The sequence below is a fragment of the Malaya genurostris genome, chromosome 2 (genome assembly GCF_030247185.1).
Source record: "Malaya genurostris strain Urasoe2022 chromosome 2, Malgen_1.1, whole genome shotgun sequence".
Taxonomy (NCBI): Eukaryota; Metazoa; Arthropoda; class Insecta; order Diptera; family Culicidae; genus Malaya; species Malaya genurostris.
In genome coordinates this window covers 71871678-71892610 of record NC_080571.1, presented here as the reverse complement: position 1 = coordinate 71892610, position 20933 = coordinate 71871678, and the positions used below count along the sequence as shown (strand labels likewise).

The 20933-nt window shown below is 37.7% G+C and overlaps 1 protein-coding gene across 2 annotated transcripts in view; it reads right to left on the bottom strand.

Annotated features, from left to right (window-relative positions):
• Positions 1-5022: 5022 nt before the first annotated feature.
• Positions 5023-20933, bottom strand: part of LOC131432275 (TBC1 domain family member whacked) — a 38062-nt gene continuing 22151 nt past the window's right edge. For both annotated transcript variants that reach the window (XM_058598456.1, XM_058598455.1), the window contains 3 exons: positions 13948-14254; positions 13515-13879; positions 5023-6168 (listed from right to left, as the gene is read on the bottom strand). In XM_058598456.1, coding sequence (XP_058454439.1) covers positions 5706-6168; positions 13515-13879; positions 13948-14214 — 1095 coding nt within the window. In that variant the 5' untranslated portion in view covers positions 14215-14254 and the 3' untranslated portion in view covers positions 5023-5705. The remainder of the gene's footprint in view (positions 6169-13514; positions 13880-13947; positions 14255-20933) is intronic.

Below are 20933 nucleotides of genomic sequence, written 5' to 3'. Positions count from 1 at the left end.
TTAAATACGCCACACAGATGAACACGTCCGTTCACCTCAAAATTCTTCATGTGAATGACGCATGCTTTGCTTTTTCTTTTGGATCAAAGCTATTTTCTGTTGCCTAGTTTGTTTATTGTTACTATGGATAAGAGTTTGTAAGTGCTTACTCATACCAAATAAAAATCGATTTTTTTTTTTAAATCGCGAATGATCTTTTCTCTTTCATTTACACACAAGTTCTCACTTTCGCCCTTTGATTAGGAAAGAGAGAATCATATTCGTCAAGTTTCATATACCATTTCTGAAGGGCCAACACTAAACTGTTATACAACGAAAGTTGTTATCCCGAAATGTCAAAACTGCATGTCAGTTATAAAAAGCAATGAAGAAAAACAAGGTAAGTTTTGTATGAATTAAGAATGTTTTAATTGTTTTATAATTACAGGTTTATTCTACTACAATCTTCAATATCGGTTTAAATTTTAAAAACTCATCACCATGTAACTCCAGAATTGGGTAAAATTCTTCAATTTTGTATGGAGCCATAAATCCTTTATTTTGAATTATAGTTTTTAAAATTCGATTTGGCCTTTTTTGAGCTTTTTTTTTAGAATACCTTCCGAATAGAAAACTGAATCATGCTAAAACTGCAATAAGTTTATTTGGTTATCGACGATCTAAATCTTCAAACCCGATAAACATGATTAATTTATGTCAAATAAACATTTTTATACTAATCACTCTGCATCCCTTGAACCGGAAGTTGGATATGACTCTTAGATACTTCTTAGATTTCATTTGAATTCTAGATCGGTTTAGCCATCTTCGAGAAAAATGAGTTACACAATTTTAATTTCGTTCCACATATCAACTTGTAGTTCCGGAACCAGAAATCAAATCCAAATGTATTTCAGGAAGCTTGTTTGGGACCATACGACTTTTCATATGAATCTGAGTTAGCAGAAAACGGTTCAGTCATCTCCAAGCTAAATTGAGTGAAATTAAATGTAACACACGCATTTGCTGATCTCGACGAACTCATTCGAATGGTATATGGGCGTTATGTTCTTCCAGCATGTAAGTAGTTTAAATCAATATAATTATGGAATTGCTTTCAACTAAAAAATGCTGCCATCATCTGGTTTACGTATGTCATATTCGAACGATTATCTTGCCAAAAACGAAACGTGCTAAAATCGGTCCGAGAAAAATGGTTATGAAAAAGGATGCTGTACACAACCTTTTTGGTATTTAGAAACAATTGTATGCAACAGTATAAAGAATGGTGTTTCACGTTGCTCCCAAGCATTGCTTTTTCATACAGCACTCAAAATTCTTATTACTGGAATAAGGCGAGAAGTCGCTTACACAAAAATATCGATATCTCCGTTAAAAATGGACGGATTTTAACAATCTATGGCTTGTTGGATAGCTATTACCGTGCAAAGTCATATTCTGTTTTTAAGGTCAATTGTGACGGATATTGTAAAAAAAATTTGAATATAAAACTTTGTATGCCTCAAAAAGTAAACATCCGATCTCAAAACCATTCAATAGCGTTCAGGGTGACGGGGAGACCTTTCATTTGCGACTAGTTTGATCAAAATCGGTTCAGCCATCTCTGAGATCTCGACTTCTTTTTTGACAACACATATACACACGGATATTTGCTCAGCTCGTTGAGCTAAATCGATTAGTATATGACACTTGCACCTCCGGGCCTAAAGTTTTTCTAAAGTTTGAGCGAATTCTATACCTATTTTTTATAATAATAAAAAAAAGTAAAACGTTAAAGTTTCATGCATGACTGTTTTCAGTAACCATCATTTCTCATAATTACGTTCAAATATTCGAAGTATGCATTGATAAATACATGAAATACCTCATTTTCAAAAACATCTAAAAATCAGCACAAAAATTTAGTAACTTCTGAGAAAGCATGAAATGCGTTTTGCCCCGGGGTACGCTTTACCCCATCTTCTTCAACATTATTTTGCTTATTACTCGGCCGGCTACAACAAACGGATTGCTTATAATCGATCGATGTATATTTACTTCGTTCCTCAGAAGCAATATTCGCCCCTATTCTGTACGTCGATCGATTCGAAATATTCCGATCGAATGTGCAATTTCCATTCTGCATTCCGTTTGAGTTGGGCATGAACTCGAATATCATTCGTTCGAGTTGTTAAATTTTCGAACATTACTCGATCGACTTGCGTACGCATTAGGGTAACAGAGGTATTTTGGCCCACTTTAGGATTGATTTTATTTTGGCCCACTTTGTAAAAATATCCAAAAAATGTTCTAATATCTTTGAAAAACCCTTCCGCAATAGGTAATTTAATATGACTAGCTCCAAATTGATGCAACATGGGTTACTTAACATCGATTAAATCCATAAAGTTGGTTAGGTGGTCCAAAATATATGAAGCGGCCAGAATACCTCTGTTACCCTACTTCTGTTCTCTTTAGAATCGTTCTAATTTGTTTATACAAGTGTGACGGTTTCGTTTACTAAGAAATGAATAATATAAACAATATAGAACGTGTAAGTATTGTTGACAGCTTTGATGATTAGTGTTCGAAATTTCAAGTGTTTCCGAACGAGAGTCGATCGAATCATACAAGCCTAACGGAATAAAGAATGCAACATTCGAACTCGAACGAATGTGTAGATTCGTTCGTATCAAAAATCTTCTGTTACAATAAGGCGAAAGTTCTATGCAATTGCACATATTTTCAACTTATCCTTTGAGACAATGTATTAGACCAAGATGGCCTATCACACTTTATTGGTTTTCCTATATGAGATAAATAATGGAGCAGAGATGATTAAGGGACCATTTGCACTATTGAAGAATCCAACCAACCCTTTTGCGATCGCTGCACTGCTCGAGTTGCGAGCTTTGAACTAAGCTATGGTGATAATTTTCAGATTTTGCTTGAAGATTCGAACAAAATGCCGGGATTTTTTTTTCTTATGAATTGTATACTAACATACAAAAACGTCTGAAAATTTGGTAAAAAATCGATCATTAATGATTCAGTAATTTGATTGTTTGATTGATATTTATGGAGAAATCGTAAGATGAAATATCAAACTCGAAGAAGTGAGGTTGGGTACTGTTTTCATATCTGGGAAATTCTTTGTTTTTATGGTTAGATTTTGAGATTATTTGATAACTGAAAATTTCAAATTTCATCCCAGATTTTCAGGTGTATAAAACAATTTTGAATCATATGTTTGATGACAACACGTGAATAATCATTTTTGTCATCTGCATTCGTTCACACTCAAGTAAATTGATAAATTCGTCCAAATTTTTTCTAAATACATAGGACAATCACCATAACGCTATCTCGAGATGATCACTCTGATTGGATTCTTCAATATCTATACATCTATACAGACCCTTATTACCGTTCTCACTTCCACTTCCACATTCACTTCACTTACATGTCACTTCACTTGATTTTTCCCTATTACCAGTATCACGCATAGTGAAGTGATCACTATAAACTCATTTTTTTCAACGAAATGTTGATGGCGTGATGTTCATAATGACATCAAGGTCATCCCAATAATTACTTTTGTCTTTGAAGCGACTTCCGTACTAAAGACCTAAATTCACCTCACTCGATTTTCACCCTGAAGTGATACCGATAATAAGGGTCACAATCTCTTCACTTGGTTTTCACCGTGTAGTGAAACCGGTAATAAGGGCCACAGTTTCACATATAGGTCCTGGCCGATCGGATTGGTGGATCGTGAAGCTTCCCGAGACTTAATTTTTAACTAACAGATTATGGTCAAAACGATCCCATTAGGATGATGATGTTCAAAGCTCATAATAGGGTGTTTGATCGCACCTAAATCATTTTCATGAAGAGCAATCAGGAGGTCAGATGAAAATAAATACATTTCGGATAGTTTTGCTACTAACTAAAGGGCATTATTATTCAGCAGAAACTTTATTACGAAATAGATATGTTTTTTTTTATAGAATAATAATAAATAATCGGAACAGTAGGTATATAAAAAGTGACAACTATGTATAACTGCCATAGTGATTAGTAGATTAACAGTACTGATTCGTATTGCAAATAGTTATCATTCACACACTGAGACAGTGTCATAACATTTCAAGATTTGAACTATTTTTCCTCTATGAGACAAAAAGCAAAATATAATTACGCAATATTGTTTGAAGTATTCCGGTAGCGTTTTATTTTCGTATTTTTTCACGAAAGAAAATTGCACACAATAATATGATTATTGAAATTTGCTTAAATTAATATTATCTCCCAAACGGCTACGGTGCTTCGGAAAGAAACTAGCTAAATATTATTTATTGGCCTCTTGGCGTTCATCGTGCTTACGTTAACATAAATTCACATATTAACGAGCGAATTCGGCTATTGATTGGACGATAAACTTGTAAGCAACACTTGTGAGTTCAAAACCTTACTTATAACATTCATCACTTTGTAGAGGCGACCGTTTCGATTAAGAAGCGCGCTCGACCAGCTGTTCGCCTGCAATACAGTGTACTACGGTGGTCATGCAATTATTTTCACACGTTCGAGGGTTCATTAATAAAACGTTCGACCCTCGCCGTCTGGTGGAAATTATCTTTTCTCTGCGCATTAGTTTTTAATTGTTGTAGCGGTCGCTTGCCATTTTTGTACGATCAGCATACGTCTTGTTTTAATTCGGAGTTCTGGTTGATTTCTCATACTCCGGATCTAACGGCAAAATTGTTAGGAAATTGAATTAAGCTCTAATGTGAGTTTTTCAACAACTGATTTTAGCTACGTGTATGGTGAGAATAAACCATCGACGAACGAAATTCTGGAATGGAAAGGTTGTAGAATAGGAAAGCCACGCCTGTTCGTAGAAATGCGAAAATATGAAACTCTTCTAATAGTGGTTTGGCGTTCCAGTCGAAATACGTTCCGTTGTTATTTTGTTTTATATTCTCTCGTTAAGTCTCGTAAATGATTAATATTGTACTGTATTTTACGCTGTTGCAGTGATTGATTTTATTTTTTTTTCAGTTCAATCTTTTAATACTTATAAATAGATCCCTTCTGCGAATTGCGCGTTCCAAAATAGTATCGACTCTAAATAGGCGCTATTTTAAACTCCTCAATTAGATAGGATAAATTTAGCAGTGGTAGAACGAATGACATACTTTCATACTGTTTTGCTTCGTGAAATCTCGAACGGAGGTTGTGGTAACTAAATACACATTATGTTAGTGCTTAGATAAATCGTTCGTTCGTTCATACAATTGTTATAATACCAATCAACTGACGCTTACTATAACTTACTATACAATTTATAGAACATAAGGTTGGGGAACTACAACTTCCCAAATAATATTTCAACCCATTGTTTCTTGGTCGCTATTTTGTAGAGAAGTTCAAAGATTTTTCGCTAGATTTCTTTATGATTTGATAATGAACTTGATTCAACTTCACAACTGAGAATTTCAACATTAGTCTAGAAATAATAACGATAAAACTATTCTTGCACAACTAATTTCGAGAATGTTCTCGGCTCCTTCGCAACCAACACACTGCAACTACTAGAACGGTCCCGAACATCACTCCACCATGAATAGACTAGAGTGGAAGGCACGGTACTGATACCCCGAAACCATCACCACCGCCTGCCGTGGTCCGGAATAGCGATGCTACCGGTAGCCCGTCCGGTTCTATGAAACCTTCGCCTTTCGGTGCAGCATTTCCTGCTTCTTGTGCTCGTGGATGAAATCTTCGACGGTGATGTTCAGTCGGAAAATATGATGCATTACGAAGTCCGCCTCGATGTACTTCTTCGGGGGAGATCGCAGCACCTCGAGGGTTTCGCACAGTCCATTCGCCTGTTTGCGCACCTTGTGCGAGTTGAGACTGGCACCCAGGATGACCAGGGCTACCTTGAACAGTATTTTGATGCCTTCGCAGAGGAAACAATCCCACACCCGCAGCAACGTGTCCCAGGGAAGGGTGCGGGTCATGGCGCACAGAAACCAATCGGTCATGTAGAGCAACGGGTCAACCTTGTGCTTCTGCAGATGCCGGTAAACCGAGGGGGAGGTTTTCTTGAGTAGCCCGTTAAGCATAGCGGCGTCTCGCTGCAGCATCTCCAGTCCGGGGGTAAAATAATCTTTGAGATACCTAAAACAGAAGAAGGTAAAATTTATGTTACGCAGGCACATTAAAGACACTGAATAGTAACGCTGGAAGCAGTTGTGCGGATGTAGCAAAACGCATTGATATTAGTTAATTTTAGGACCACCTTGCCCAATTATTTCTTAAATTAAAACCATTAGTTAAAGTGAGATTTGCTATCGATATGCATTGAACGATTATATGAAAATTAGTATTTTCGTTATAAATTTTCGCATTGTTATAACAAAAGTATTGAACATATTCCAACTTTTCGAAGCGAAGATATTGGATCCCAATTCATAGCAATCCGTTGATCCGTAGACCGAAATTAATAAAATAATTGGGTGAATAGACAGTTGGTACAGTCCAGTATTAGTAAGTTGGGTATGGCTATTAAATAAAAGTCGTAGCTTTGTAGCACTTCTTTGTCATTCTTTCGATGAGAAGAGCTCACGGTGCAAATTGATTGACTAATTCGTGTTGTTGTAAATATTCTCAAACACGCGAGTGACATAGTCCATTGTGAACTTTTTACCAGAGAATATAGAGTGGATAAGGCTTGTTCGCGACAAAATCTGGACAATCAGGGTAAAATTTGGAATAAAACAAATTTTCTGCTAGTTCAATCCAAGATGCATTTTTTAGACATTTAATTGTGCATTATTGGTCACCTTAAAACTAATCACAGTTACTTAATTAGGCCACATGAAGAAATTACGAACTTTTGAGTTAACTCCAGCCATTAGGATCTGCGCAGACTTTTCTGCCACCGATTTAGCTGCTGCTGACCACAGTTGCATATTGCCTACTAAATCAAATATTTTTTTGAGAAATTTCGCCTTTTTCTTCTTCCTGAAATGCTTTTCTCTACGCTCCCTTGCATGGCAGTATAAAAAGACATTCCGGGAAGCTGTTGAAAATCTTCAAATAAGTAAATTTCATCGTCCATTATCACGCAGGAAAACTTTGTCAAATAATTTCGATACAACTTGCGCGCCATCATACATTCTGTCACATCATTACGGTTCGGTACAGTTTTAACATTGAACGATTTCATACCTTGTCAGTGCTTGAAAGTATGCATGAAAGTTGAAAGTTTGTTGCACTTCCGCGTCCTTCTGGTGGTTCCTGAGATCCGTTTTGCTCTCAGCCTTCTTGGCTGTTGTCAATCGTGTATCGACAGATTTAAGAACGTCATGGACAATGCTTGCAGGAAAACCAATGCTTTTTTGGCAAGTTTTCAAATGACAGATCCGGACTATCATTGCGATCGTACACAATTACTCTTCGCATTTGCGCTTGTTTCGACGCCATCTTCGATCTAAAAGGTTGCAGTTTCACTCTGCGAAATATTTCCCGCGTTGATGAAATATTTCCATCGTACAAGTTGAAAGGCGTACGCGATGCGCTGGAAAGTTTTCAATGCCACCAGCTTGACCACGCGGCTTACTCTCCACGCCTGGCCCTATCCTACAACCACCTTTGGCCGTTCTGAGTAACACTTCGATTATTTCGGAAATTAACGAAAATTGTTCATCCAAAACGATTCAGCGCCAAAGGTATTCACAAATTACCACAAAGGTGGCAAAAATGTGTAGAGAGTGATGGAAAACTTTAGAAACGAACTAAAGAACTATGACAATTCCTCTGCAATTGTTGCGTAATATTAAAGAAAAAAATTGCAAATTTATAATATTTATAATATAATATATATAATATTTATAAGCTGCATATAAATGTCATTTCTGCTCTCTCTACCGGCTAGATTCTAAGGACTCTGCTGAGAATAGTGAAGGCAGATCATGTGGGTGAAGTTTCAGTGCATGGTTTACCTTTCCCAAATTATCCGACAAAGAACCAAGAATTTCATCCCACACTGACGATCCTCGTGCAAATCCAAAAACAATAGAGTTCAAAACCAAAGCCTGTGCCTCTTGGTTTTGCAAATTCACAATACAAATCCAATAATCCAACAGGCTTTATTTCACCGTTACGAACAGATATATAGAAGTTTCCCGAAATTGTAGACTGATTCCTCAAACCATTCAATATTTCTGAACCCTTAAAGAGCATCCCAAAGCATTCCTCCAAATTATTTTTTTACTCAACTCATTTATTTGATACGGTCAAGATCCTTAGATTTAACGGACTGGATCTTATGATAACCCGCTTTCTTAATGAAGTGCTGCACTCAATGCTATCCTGCGAGGATTGAGGGTCCGCTCCCATCGTCGATCATTTTGTCGTCGTCGCTATTGATAATCAAGTTGTCACTGCTGCTGTTGTTAATGCTGAAGTTGACTTAAGTGTCGATGGATTTGATGCTAGTCGTTGCATGTTCGCCTTGTTTCCGCTGTTCAATGGTTGTCCTTATCTTTGGTTGAAGATGTCTTTTTCGCAATTTCAGTGCATGGTTTACCGTATTGTGTAGGTTGTTCACGAAACTGACATTTAATCAGCTGATCCTCGTAGGTAACGAGCGATTTACAAGGATGCGTTTCGCCCTGAGCACAAATTACATAAGATGAAATTGCCTTATGCAGTCGCATACGTAGCACACGCACACCACTCCTGATACCGGAGAAAAAAATCCGCAACACTTCCCTTCCGATGGAAAGATTTTCCCCGTACTGCGACATATTTTCTCGAACGTAACGATCACTGACCTGCGAGGGATGGTCATTTACAGGTATTTCTATGGTACCGTCCATCACGTACTCAGGGATTTTGTGTTTAACGTTGTCATATTCGACACTGTGCACCCTTTTTGTTAACCGAAACGAATGCAATTGCAATCTGAGACAATCATATTTAGACAGAGTTCACAAAGTTAGAAGCCACGTTAAATTGATTTTCATTTATATCATCACCGTCTCGATGTCTAGATTTTAATCTTAAAGTTATTCGCCTCTTCGGGCTAGAAAAACTTTCTGACCCTATGTGCAGGGTTGGGAATCGAACCCAGGCGGGTTGCGTAAAAGCAGACCCTGTCAGCTTGGAGCGAAGTCAATCTTCAGTTCAGCAACGGCATCACATTCAACATATCATGTCAATTGTATGGGTGCGCAACCCTGCTGTTTTGGCGCGCACGAATTTGACATTTTTCTCCCCTACTTCTATGTATAAGATTCGATGCGGGCTCGTCTGGGGGCGAAATGCTCGCAAAAAAGGATGTTGCCAATGATTTGTTCGGGAAATGTGAGAGCTGGATATCTTGTTAATATGATGTCTTTGGTAAAAGGCATCGACTTACCCATCCCCAATATGGAAAAAAAAAATTCCATTTGACGAAGCGTCTCACTCGATATTATCATGAAATGGGAAACGTTACGTAAAGTTAAAGAAAGCGTTGCATACGATAATTTTCTTAAATTGAGGGTTACAAAATCATATGAGTTATTTTGTGGAAATTATGATTGTTAAAACCGTATAAGGGTTAGATTCTTGCGGCAGACGAGATACGATGCGTTACTTTTAAGTTATAGTTATGCGTTACTTTTTTGTAAGTAAGGCATTACGAAGCGTTACATGCGTTACTTTTTTTAAAGTTATCGATGTTACAAAGCTTTACATGCGTTATTTTTTGTAAAATATAGGCGTTACATGCGTTACTTTTTAGTAAGTTATAGGCCTTACGGAGTGTTACGAAGTGTTACTTGTTTGTATGTTAAAGGTATTACGAAGCGTTATTTTTTTGAAAGGTAAAGGCGTTACGAAGCATTACATACCTCACTTTTTTGTGAATCGTAGGCGTTACGAAACGTTACATGAGTAACGTTTTGGTGAGTTATGACGTTACGAAGCGTTACATGCGGTACTTTTTAGTAAGTTTTAGGCGTTACAACGTTGAATTGAAGGCGTTGCATGTGTTGTTGTTATGTGAGTCACAGACGTTACGAAGCGTTACATGTATTACTTTTCTGTAAGTCATATGCGTTACGAAGCGTTACATGTGTTACTTTTTTGTATGTTATATGTGTTACGTTGTTTTACATGAGTCACTTTTTTGTAAGTTGTACTAATTTTTGGCGTTACGAAACGTTACATGAGATAGTTTTTTGTGAGTTGTAGGCGTTGCGTGTGTTACTATTACGTGAATTACAGGCGTTACGAGGTGTTACATGCGTCCCTTTTTTATAAGTTAGAGGCAGTACGAAACGTTACGTTCGTTACTAGTTTTAGGCGTTACGAAGCATTACATGTGCTACTATTTTGTAAGTTATAGGCATTACAAATCGTTACATGCGTAACTTTTTTGTAAGTTTTAAGTAACGTTACATGTGTTACATATTTAAAATACGCAAGCATTACGAGGCGGTACATCCGTTACTCTTTTGTAAGTTTTGTGTGTTACGAAGCGTTATTTGTGTTACTTTTTGTAAGTTGAAGGTGTTAAAAAGGCGTTACAAGAGTTTTGGCATCCCAATTTTAACATATTGAAGACACTTTTTGACAAAATCTACTGGAAATGTCAAAATTATGAAATGAAATTGATGAAATGATCCTAAAACGACTTGGCCTGGCTCTGAACCCTCCCGAAATCAGAAACAGAAACGAAAAAAAGTATGTTAAATAGTATGGGGCTGTTGATCCTATAGATTACACCGTGAGATAGATGTTTTGAGAGTTACGTCATGGTCAAAACTCCACTGCCGATAAGGCACGCAGCGGCAGGTCCTCGGAAGCCGAACAGAGTCAAAAACCACATAAAATGGAGGATGAAGCCGGGGTGAAATAAATGACAATAAAAATAATACATAAAATTGTACTGGAAGAAAGGAAAGAGAAAGTGCGCGAACACGCCTTAGTTAAGCAAGATTCTGCAGATAAGAAAGATATCCTGCCGCTGGATCCCGCACATACCCATTTAAGGCTAGAAAGACGAACGCAAGCGCACTTCAACTACTCGTTTGCCGTAATCCATTAATAATCACCAGAGAACAGAATAGTTACCCGACAATAGACTGAAGTCAGCAAGTGTTTAGAAGCGGCACGAGTGCCTCGAAGGGCATCTTAATGGGACGGAAAGATTATGACGTCGTTTTTCTGGGATCGACATAGTATACTTTTGGAGAACTACCTCAAATCAGAAAAAAACTAGTATTAGCGTGCATTAATGAAGCGATTGAAGACCGCAATCGCTGTGAAATGGCTTTACATGAAGCATCGCTACCATGCTTAAAATCAGCGGCTTAGGCTTCAATTACTTGGCCATAACCCTCGTTAACCCTATTTGACTTCATCGTACTATTTTCTATGCTCAAACGTTAATTTATCTCTGAGAAATTAATGTAAGTTTCGTTTTGGAGTTTCAGATCATTACTTCCGGAAGTTAATCCGAAACCAGTATAGCCAAAGTAAATTTGTATGACCATCTACTAATATGACCTTTAAATTTAGAAGTTGTTTTCCGTTCTCCACGAATCGACTGTGTTACTCTCGGCAGTGAATTGTCGTCATTTAAAGTAGGAATGTAAATGATTTCAGAACATATGGCATCATCACAATAACATGACAGTAAACGTAAGGAAATGTTATACAATAACCTTCACTCGGACACAGTCACAAATTTTCTTTGAATACTCCATAATGACAGTTCCAGTCGAAAAGTATGAGTTAGTTGATCATTTAAACTCCTTTGAGAACCATTTATACAATTATATCTTCCGAACAAAAAGTGTTCGCCATGCATTAGTATTAATGCAATATTTGTTCATTGACATGAACTCTTCGGAATTTTTAGATGATTATGACTTTCACGGTTTAGTTTTCGATAATAATTCGCAGAACAAGAAAGCATTTTGGACAAAAAAGTTTATTTTATCTAATATCTTTTTTCCTTAAAAGTGCCCAACTTGAATATTAGACAGTAGGTTGGGAACATAATTACCTATCTTAGGACAAAGCTTCATCCAAATGAAAAATGGCGTTTTTTGTCCTTAAATTTTGAATATCGTTTTTCCAGTGTGGAAATCGATTAGGATTTTTTTCAATATTTTGATTCGAAAACTTTTTTATAGGACTTACTATTTTTCTACTAAAGCCATTTGGAAAGGTTTGCTAATAATATCTGACCCTTTTCAAGAAACGGTCTGAATCAATAAAAAAAATCGGTTCCATTGTTTCATTGAAATCTGAGAGGGGGCTGCCAATATTTGTTCGAGTAAGTGCGAAATTCTTCAATATGAACATGACTGATTGATGTATGGATTTTCATTTCGATAACGTCCAGTTCCAATTTCTTAAATGCACTTTTTTCAGTTCAGTATAACATCTGATCTTAAATAATCACAAATCAACGAGCCTAGAACGATGAGTTTTTTTCGTTGTATGTTGTTTATCCTAACAAAAGAAACATAAGAATCATTCACATATTAATATTCAAAGCGTCACCTAAGAAAACTAAGTATTGGAAGCTTGTGTGAAATAATTCATTCCAAGTGGATAGTTTATTTTTTTTTACTTCGCAAGTTGCCATGTAATTACTTCGTAAGCACACAGCACTGGCGAACGAAATTTCTTTGTCCCATCTACTTCTAGCTGCAATCAGAAATAATTGGCAGTACCGAGTTCAAATTGCTTACACGTAGAAGAGGTGATAGAACTTCGTTCAGTGCCACCGATTGATTGCTACAGTTCAGCCTTAAAAATCCGGCAATTAGGATAGGTTATAAAAAATGTGTAGCATGAATCAAGTAAGGTGTTTTATTAGGAAGCCATGAAAATCCTCAATACATATTTTACATGTTATTTTTTTTTTTTGAAAATGGTCGAATTAATGTGGATAGACCGTATGGAAATGATAGCTTTATACCTATTACAAGCTAATGGTAAATGGTTTCATATCGTTTAATTTATTTCTTTAGCTTAAAACTTCTGTTTGATCTATCGATATTTGACGAATCTATATGATTATATTTATATACATTAATTTAGAAATCCGTATTATGAAACTAGCAACACCCGATTATCAGTGTTAGTCATCGCAGTAATTTTAATTTCAATAGAATAAACAAGAAGGCTATTCAAGAAAGTAAAATCAAACGTGACAAATGGTGGGAAGTCCAATTGCGTTGACTACCTTTTGTGGTTTTGGTCAATTGAGAATCCGCGTAGTTGCACGGAAGTCTCGCGGTGTTTTCGGGCAATAAACAATGATGTCTCTATACAATCACGTTTGCGACAAAATTCCGCGTGTCGATTTGAAACGTGGAACCGGAACGAACTAAAGACAACCTAATTTGTCGATAAACATGCACCTTCGAAGCCTGCTTCAACAATTAAGGCAATTTAACGCTTGCGTTGGTGCTATTTTGTCTGTACGGCTAGCAAATCATAATAAATATACTCACTTATCGCAAATAGTAACAAAGCACCAAAAGGCTTGCTCACTCGGCAAATGCATTAGTAGGAAGGCAGCGATCGGAGCTTGAGCTTGACAGTAACCTACTTTGGGATTGTGTATCGAATAAGCTTTCAGCACATTGAACAGCTCCTTCTGGCCCGGTTTCTCCTCATCGATGAACATCTCGTGATGCGGAAACTGTCGGTGCTGGTCCTTTTTGATTTCCTCTATGACCTGTGGGTTCCCGGGTTGCTGCAGAAGCTCCGCGTACCGATCGGGATACTTTTGTTGCAACTGATAGGCACCGGTCAAATAAAACCAAGCCCTGGGACGCACCGCTTGAGGAATTCCCTTGCGACATCGTTCGCGGAGCTGTAACAGTAAATAAGTTTTTGTCATATATTTTATCCCGAAGAACCAATCCCGTCCCCCGGACCTACCTTCTTGTAGTTTTTGTTCATGTACTCCTGCCAGTGGTTGGTCATGTGCAGCCACTTTTTCTCACGCGCAACAATCTGCTCTCGGGTGAGCGTTTCCTTAGTTGGTTTCTCGGAGAATTGACTGCCCCCGTAGAAGCCATGCCGATCGGGGCAGGTTGAAAAGGCACTGGTGGTCGAACAGAGTGAAATCGAATCGGCATTCTTGCTGGACTGCCGGTGCAGTGACACCGAGTTCGAGGTATTGGTCGACGTTGGCGAGGTCGCCATCTCACAGGAATTTTGTTTCAGCCGGATTTTCGGAAATAATCTGAAAAGAGATGAAGAGAACAGTGATAAGTTATTTTGAAATATTCGGGTTTTATATTCATATTGAAAATATTGCAAATATGGAAAAAATGTTTAGCAGAACTTCAACAAACAACAGAAATCTCGACTACGAATACAGAGTCCTTTAATGTACAATTTCGGACACCGTAATTGTTACGGACACTTACGCCATTTCAGCAAAACTTTGACTCACAGACAACAAAATTTTGACATCGCTTAGAAGCAAACTTTCGCACTCGCATATTATCAAAATTGGACTTGACTGCTATACCGAGCCCTTTTCACTCTTTATTTTCCAAAATCCACAGGGTGCATCAGAAAAAAATACGAAAATATTATTTCAAACCCCATTTCAACTGCATTAAGCATTCTCGAGTTCAGTTTTCTTCATTAGAACCTTTAAATAAAATTACTCGAAATGTCCATTCCAATTTTGACATCCTCAACCCAACGCCGGAAGCCACAACACGCTCATTGAGCGTAGTCCGAAAACGACTGTCATGTGCTCGTTTTCACAGGCTCACATTAGGTGCATGCTTCAACATTCAATAACATCGAATAGTTCAACTTGTTCGAACTACTAGGAGGTCAAATTTTTACATCCACTATACGAGGCCGGGTGTCAATTTCAAAATACAATACAAAAAACGCGTAACCTTTCTCTGTCATAATTTTTAACGCTTATAACTTAGTCATTTGTTGGTGGGTTTACATATTTTAACTCCGATTCCGAAACATTTAACTTAAACATGTATTGCAACGTCGTTTTTGGATTAATCTATGTTTTCACGAGCCAATCACAGCATGCTATAATGATGTCATCCTCTTGATTCGCATTTCATTCAATACAGGAAATCAAACTCTAAAAATATATACACTGAAAAAAAGTTGAATGCTATTTCAATCACCGAATTTCTCAAAACTAAGGGGCGGATAGGGGCTAACACTTTAAAAAATCATTTATTTTTTTCTTTTTATTTTCTTATAGTAAAACAAAAACTCTGGAAGTTATGGGCCTTTACCTTTGCTTATCTCATAATGAGAAAAAGCAAGAGCTCGGCGTACAGGCCCAAGAGTTATGCTTCGATTGAATTGAAAATTTGTACAAAACATTCTTAAAATGTTTTATTATGAAAGTGTTAGACCGTACGCGCTCCCCGGAAAAATAAATTGTTTCCTTCGATTTTATAGACAATAAACTTTAAGTAGTATTCGGAAGTCCACGTCCAACGTCATTCGAAAACTACTTCACCAATTTTTTTTTCAAATTTTGCACATACTTTCTACATGTAAAATACCAGACTGCAACGTTTTCCATTTTATTTTTTTGTTAAATTGGTTTTACAGCTAAAAATAGCATTTTTGACTTTAAACAACCACCAAAAATTCAAAAGAAATCATTGATGTTGGGGTCTAGAAAAACATCTACTTTAACTATACTGCTTTGGTTTGTTGACTTCTGATTAGTCTACGCTGAGATACAGTGGATTCCACAAATTACGATTTTTTTGGAAGCGTCCTCAAAAATACTTCTTCACCGACATATTTCTCAATATTTTTTTCACGAAAAAATACGGAATGTTGTTCGAATGATGCTTTGTATTATGTAAAAAATTTGAATTGATTTTGTTGAACGTTAGCTCTAAAACAAATTCACAAAAATAGTGTTTTTTACCGTTAGACTCTACACGATGCCCTTAACTGTGAAAGCAAAATTTTGGCGATATTTTCATTTTAAACCTGTTTTTGAATATTTAATAATAATTTGATCAATGTCGTTTCACAAAAAAAAGTTAGAGCTTCAACAGTTTAGTATTTACAGGTTATATTAGGCTGATGATAAACAATGCGGGTGGGTAATGTCAGAGACATAACCGAACTGACATAAATACGAATAACATTGGTTCACTGAAAAAACTACAAACTGTACCCTTATAAACCACGATATCAACTCCGGCGAATGATAGATAAAGGTTAAAATACTAATACAATAATGATAAATCCAATTTCAAATATGATAAGACACAACGAAAGTGTAGTATAGAATTTTTTCTTTATAACACCGCATGCCCTATCCAAACAATAATCATTTAAGGTTCCTCAAAAAACGTGTTTTTCTTTAAATTCCACATTACAATCCACATTGATTTTACAATATTTAAAAATGATAGTTTCTACAGATACAAGTACATAAAAGTATTTTTTGCCTTTCTCATATAGAAAGGTTATGCAATCACTGTGAAAACCGACTTTTGAACCGAGGCCCGGAGGGCCGAGTGTCATATACCATTCGACTCAGTTCGTCGAGTACGCAAAATGTGTGTGTGTGTGTGTGTATGTGTGTGTATGTAACGTTTTTTTTTGCACTAACTTTTCTCGGAGATGGCTGAACCGATTTTCACAAACTTATGTCGTTTTTCATTGAGAACACTCGTGGAGTGTTTTGCTCGATTCGTGCACTTTTCGTGCAGTCGGGCAATCAAAACAGGTGCACTGTGTTTCATTGATTTGCACCGCACGAAAAAATGCACTTTCGGGGCAATTCGCGGGCAACTATTTTGCACCCGTTTTCTTTTCAGAGCAGCAAGCGTGCAAACCAAACTCTACAAAACCGTTTCATTGATCAACTGTCAGGGCAAAACACTGGCACCGAGCGAGTGGAATCAATGAAAAACGACATTAGATTCAAATGAAAGGTCTTGTGATCCCATACAAAATTCCTGAATATTATTTGAATCCGGCTTCCGGTTCCGGAATTATGGGGTAAAATGTGCAAAAAAAAATGTGAAAATAGTGCACTAACTTTTCTCAGAGATGGCTGAATCGATTTTCACAAACTTGGGTTCAAATGAAAGGTCTTGTAGTCCCATACAAAATTTCTGAAGTTTGTTTAGATCCGACTTCCGGTTCCGGAGTTATGGGTTAAAATGTGCAAAAAAAAGACAATATGTTTTCTAGCTTTTCTCATAGATGGCGCGACCGATTTTCATAAACTTAGGTTCAAATGAAAGGTCCTGTGGTCCCTTACGTAATTCCTGAATTTCATCTGGATTCGACTTCCGGATCCGGAAATATAAAAAAAACCATCACTGAAAAGGGCGAAAAACCGTAAAAAGTTTTCTAAATCGACCTCAAATCTTCTCCAATTAATAGTTTTTATCAGTAGACGGTCAAACAAACCGATTTCGGTTATTCTTTTTAGGAATCAAAGAAAATTATTTTGAAGAATACCACAGTATTATATATGATGGTATGATTGATATGAGAAAGGCATCATTACACCACTAGGTGGATTAAAACAGGTTTTTTCTTATTCTTTCAATATAGCGGCTCTAAAAATAGCTACCCAAACTTGTTCGATTAGTCGGTGGGTGTCATCATTTCTTGGAAACCAATCATCGGAAAACAAAAAGCAAAACTGTTTCGTATTATGTATCGAATCGGCTATGGTCGGAACTAGAATGAAAAATTTCCTCCTAGTAAACACAAAATGGCGGCCATTTTTCGCCTTTTAACCCATAGTAACCGGATGTTTCTCTAGAGCATATCGACTGAGCAACTGACAATCAACAAGGTGGCTCAATAGAGCTAAGTCTAATTTCTATGGAATGTTGATAAATGTTGAATTTTCCGGAATAGCGAAGGATATTCGACTGAAGCAGGAAGAAGGACGAATTATAGAGTCCACTCCAATGTCTCAATTGCACGAAAAAATGTTCGATCTTTTTTCAGTAAAGTAGCTCGGAATTTTCTCAAAAATGGCTCAAAATATAAAACCTATTTAAGGTCAATACAGAAAGGATTCATTCACTCCAGGAAAAACAATAAATTCCTCTGACTATAGCCCCTTACCACATTAGGTGAGAAACGATGAAATATCCTTTAATTTTAGCTCCGCATACACAGACTCAATCATGTATGGAGAACCAAAAACCCGGATACGTAGTTGCGTCAATGCGGGACAGTTACATATCAGATCATATGAAGCATTCACACAAATCACACAAATAATACTCAGCACGCTGAATACTGGTCCTGTGATAATTGAGCTTGTAATGTCCAGTCAGAGCTCTGACCAGAATACTGCAATGATGCTTGGAGAAATGCAGTAGACGCTTTGACATTTTCAGATTCAAATCTGGTAAAAATGCTTGTTTGCAAGCTGCGCCAGTTGCTGGCATGTTTGGATGCAGCCAAAGAACGAATCTTGTGCTTTATCCAACTAGTTGAAAGTGGTAAAGCTGGTTCAGGACCCACGAAATCATTCTTTGCACCAGAGTGTGCACAGAAGATCGATCGTAGCGTTGGCTGTGTGGCACGGAGCTCCGTCTTGTTGGAACCAAATGGTGTCCAAGTCTTCCTCTTCAATTTTGCTTATTAACATACCCGCCGAGATGAAAATGTGCCTCATCCGAGAAGATGATTTTTTGGCAAAAATCGGCGTCTTCTTCAAGCCCAGTTGGCACTATTTTCACGCATTCCTCAAGCGTATACAGAACCATTTTCGTTCTGCGGAAGGATAAAACTAAGTTTCTGTCAAATCAGAAGTGACATTAAGGTTACCAATGTCGAAATAACCGCTAGTTAAAAAAAAGTTAGATGGCGGACCCTGTACAAGAATGGCCGGGTACCCATAAGAATTAAACAGCATTTCAAATGCTGAGGTCTTCAATTTGGTTTCGATATGCGATCACTAGATTTGACCGTAAATCATTCGAACTGAGTGACTTTAAAGCTGCCTGTCTGTCGGAACAAAAATAAATTCGTTTGCCACAGATTCTCTGCTGAAGTGTCGATTGTATTCCACACAGAATCGCGTAGATTTCTGTTTGGAACACAGTACAGTATCTACCAAGTGAATGAGACTGCTCTAGCCTAATTTCACGACAGTAGACACCAGCACCAGCACGACCATTCAACAGAGAGCCGTCCGTATAACAAACTATGTGTTCATCAAGTTGTCGTTCCAAATAACCAGACAACCATTCCTCACGAAGAGGATATCTCACATTGAATGTTTTGAAAGAAAAACTGCATGTAAAAGTTAGGTCATTAGGAGCGAGTAAATACTCATTCCAGGTAACCATTTGAAACCACAAGCGAGTGTGGCTAGTAGTATAGTCTATAGGGTTACTGTTCCAAAGCCCTGTAACCTTAAGACGGTATGCACAAGATAATGCTTCTTGTTTTAGGAACACGTGTAGTGTTTTAATGCACAGTAGAGCAGCAGTAGGAGTTGTCGTGAATGCTCCTGTCATCGCCATTAGGACCATCCTTTAGAGATGATTTAGCTTTGACTGAACTGTCGCAACTTTTTCTTTCTGCCACCATACAATCCGTATGCTAAAATTGGTCTAACGATAGTTGTGTAGATCCAACGAATGTATCTGAGTTTGAGTCCCCATGATTTTCCAAAAGCTCGTCTGCATTGGCCGAAATCTATGCAAGCTCTTTTAATCCTGAAGTCAATGAGCAGACCAATTCAGTTTTGAATCAAGAATAACTCCGACGTATTTAACTTGATCAACCACAGTGACCTCTGAACCGAAGAACTGTAACGGACGAGCTCCTGTGATTATCCTACGATGAGTGAAAAGCACCATTGAAGTTTTGCCCGGATTTACAGATAATCCAACCTGACAACACCATTGCTCAACAGATCGCAGGGCTTACTGCATTAAATCAAAGAGAGTGGTAATGCTTATACCGGTCATCAATATATGATAATCGTCGGCAAAACCATAAGTCGGAAATCCAAGGTTATTAAGTTTCCTTAACAAACCATCAGCGACTAGGTTCCATAAAAGTGGGGATAGTACACCACCTTGAGGACACACACAGACACTTAGCTTTCTAATCTCTGCTTGCCGAAATGATGAACAAAGAAGTCGATTGCTAAGCATTGCGTGTATCCAGTAAGGGTAACCCAAGATATTCCGTTCACGACTGCATTGTTTAACCTCCTGCAGCCACCCAGTCCTCGGCACGGAAATACACCTTGACTTAGGAGTTCCTATTTTTGTGGCCTTTTACGACATGGAACAGGAAACCAGTGGATCAATTCTTGGTAGAAAATAATTCCGCCGGATGACACACGGCTTACCTGTTTGGTGGACTTATACCACCGGTACCGGTGGACCGTAGCGTTATTCTTAGCCAGTTGGGAAACCGCTACCGACACTACACGGCTATCTAGGCTGCTCAGAGAGGGAAGTTAACATTGATGGTCAACTTCCATGGATTGCCGAGCAATCGAGTAAGCTGTGGAGCTGTTGGAAGAAGTTTTGATCGGTCATATTAAGAACGAGCCGAATGAAGGTGTCGTATTTCAGCAGGATAATGCATCTATTCACGTCTCCAAGAAATTCAAGGCTTGGTTCGCTGAGAAAAACATTCCGCTACATGACTGGTAAGCTTGCATTCCTTATTGCAATACAACTGAAAGCCTTTGGGTAATTTTAGCATCCTCAAAACAGCAGTTCAAGAATGTTGGGCTAAAATCGATACGTCAATACTGCCAAAACTGTCCGATTCAATGCCAAATCTAATATTTGAAGTGATCCAGAACGACTTTTACTGGTCTCCACAGAACATTCAGGAGTATTCCTCCAGGATCTGCGGCGACCAGCAAAAGTCGTTTTCATCCGAACCGTAAAAAG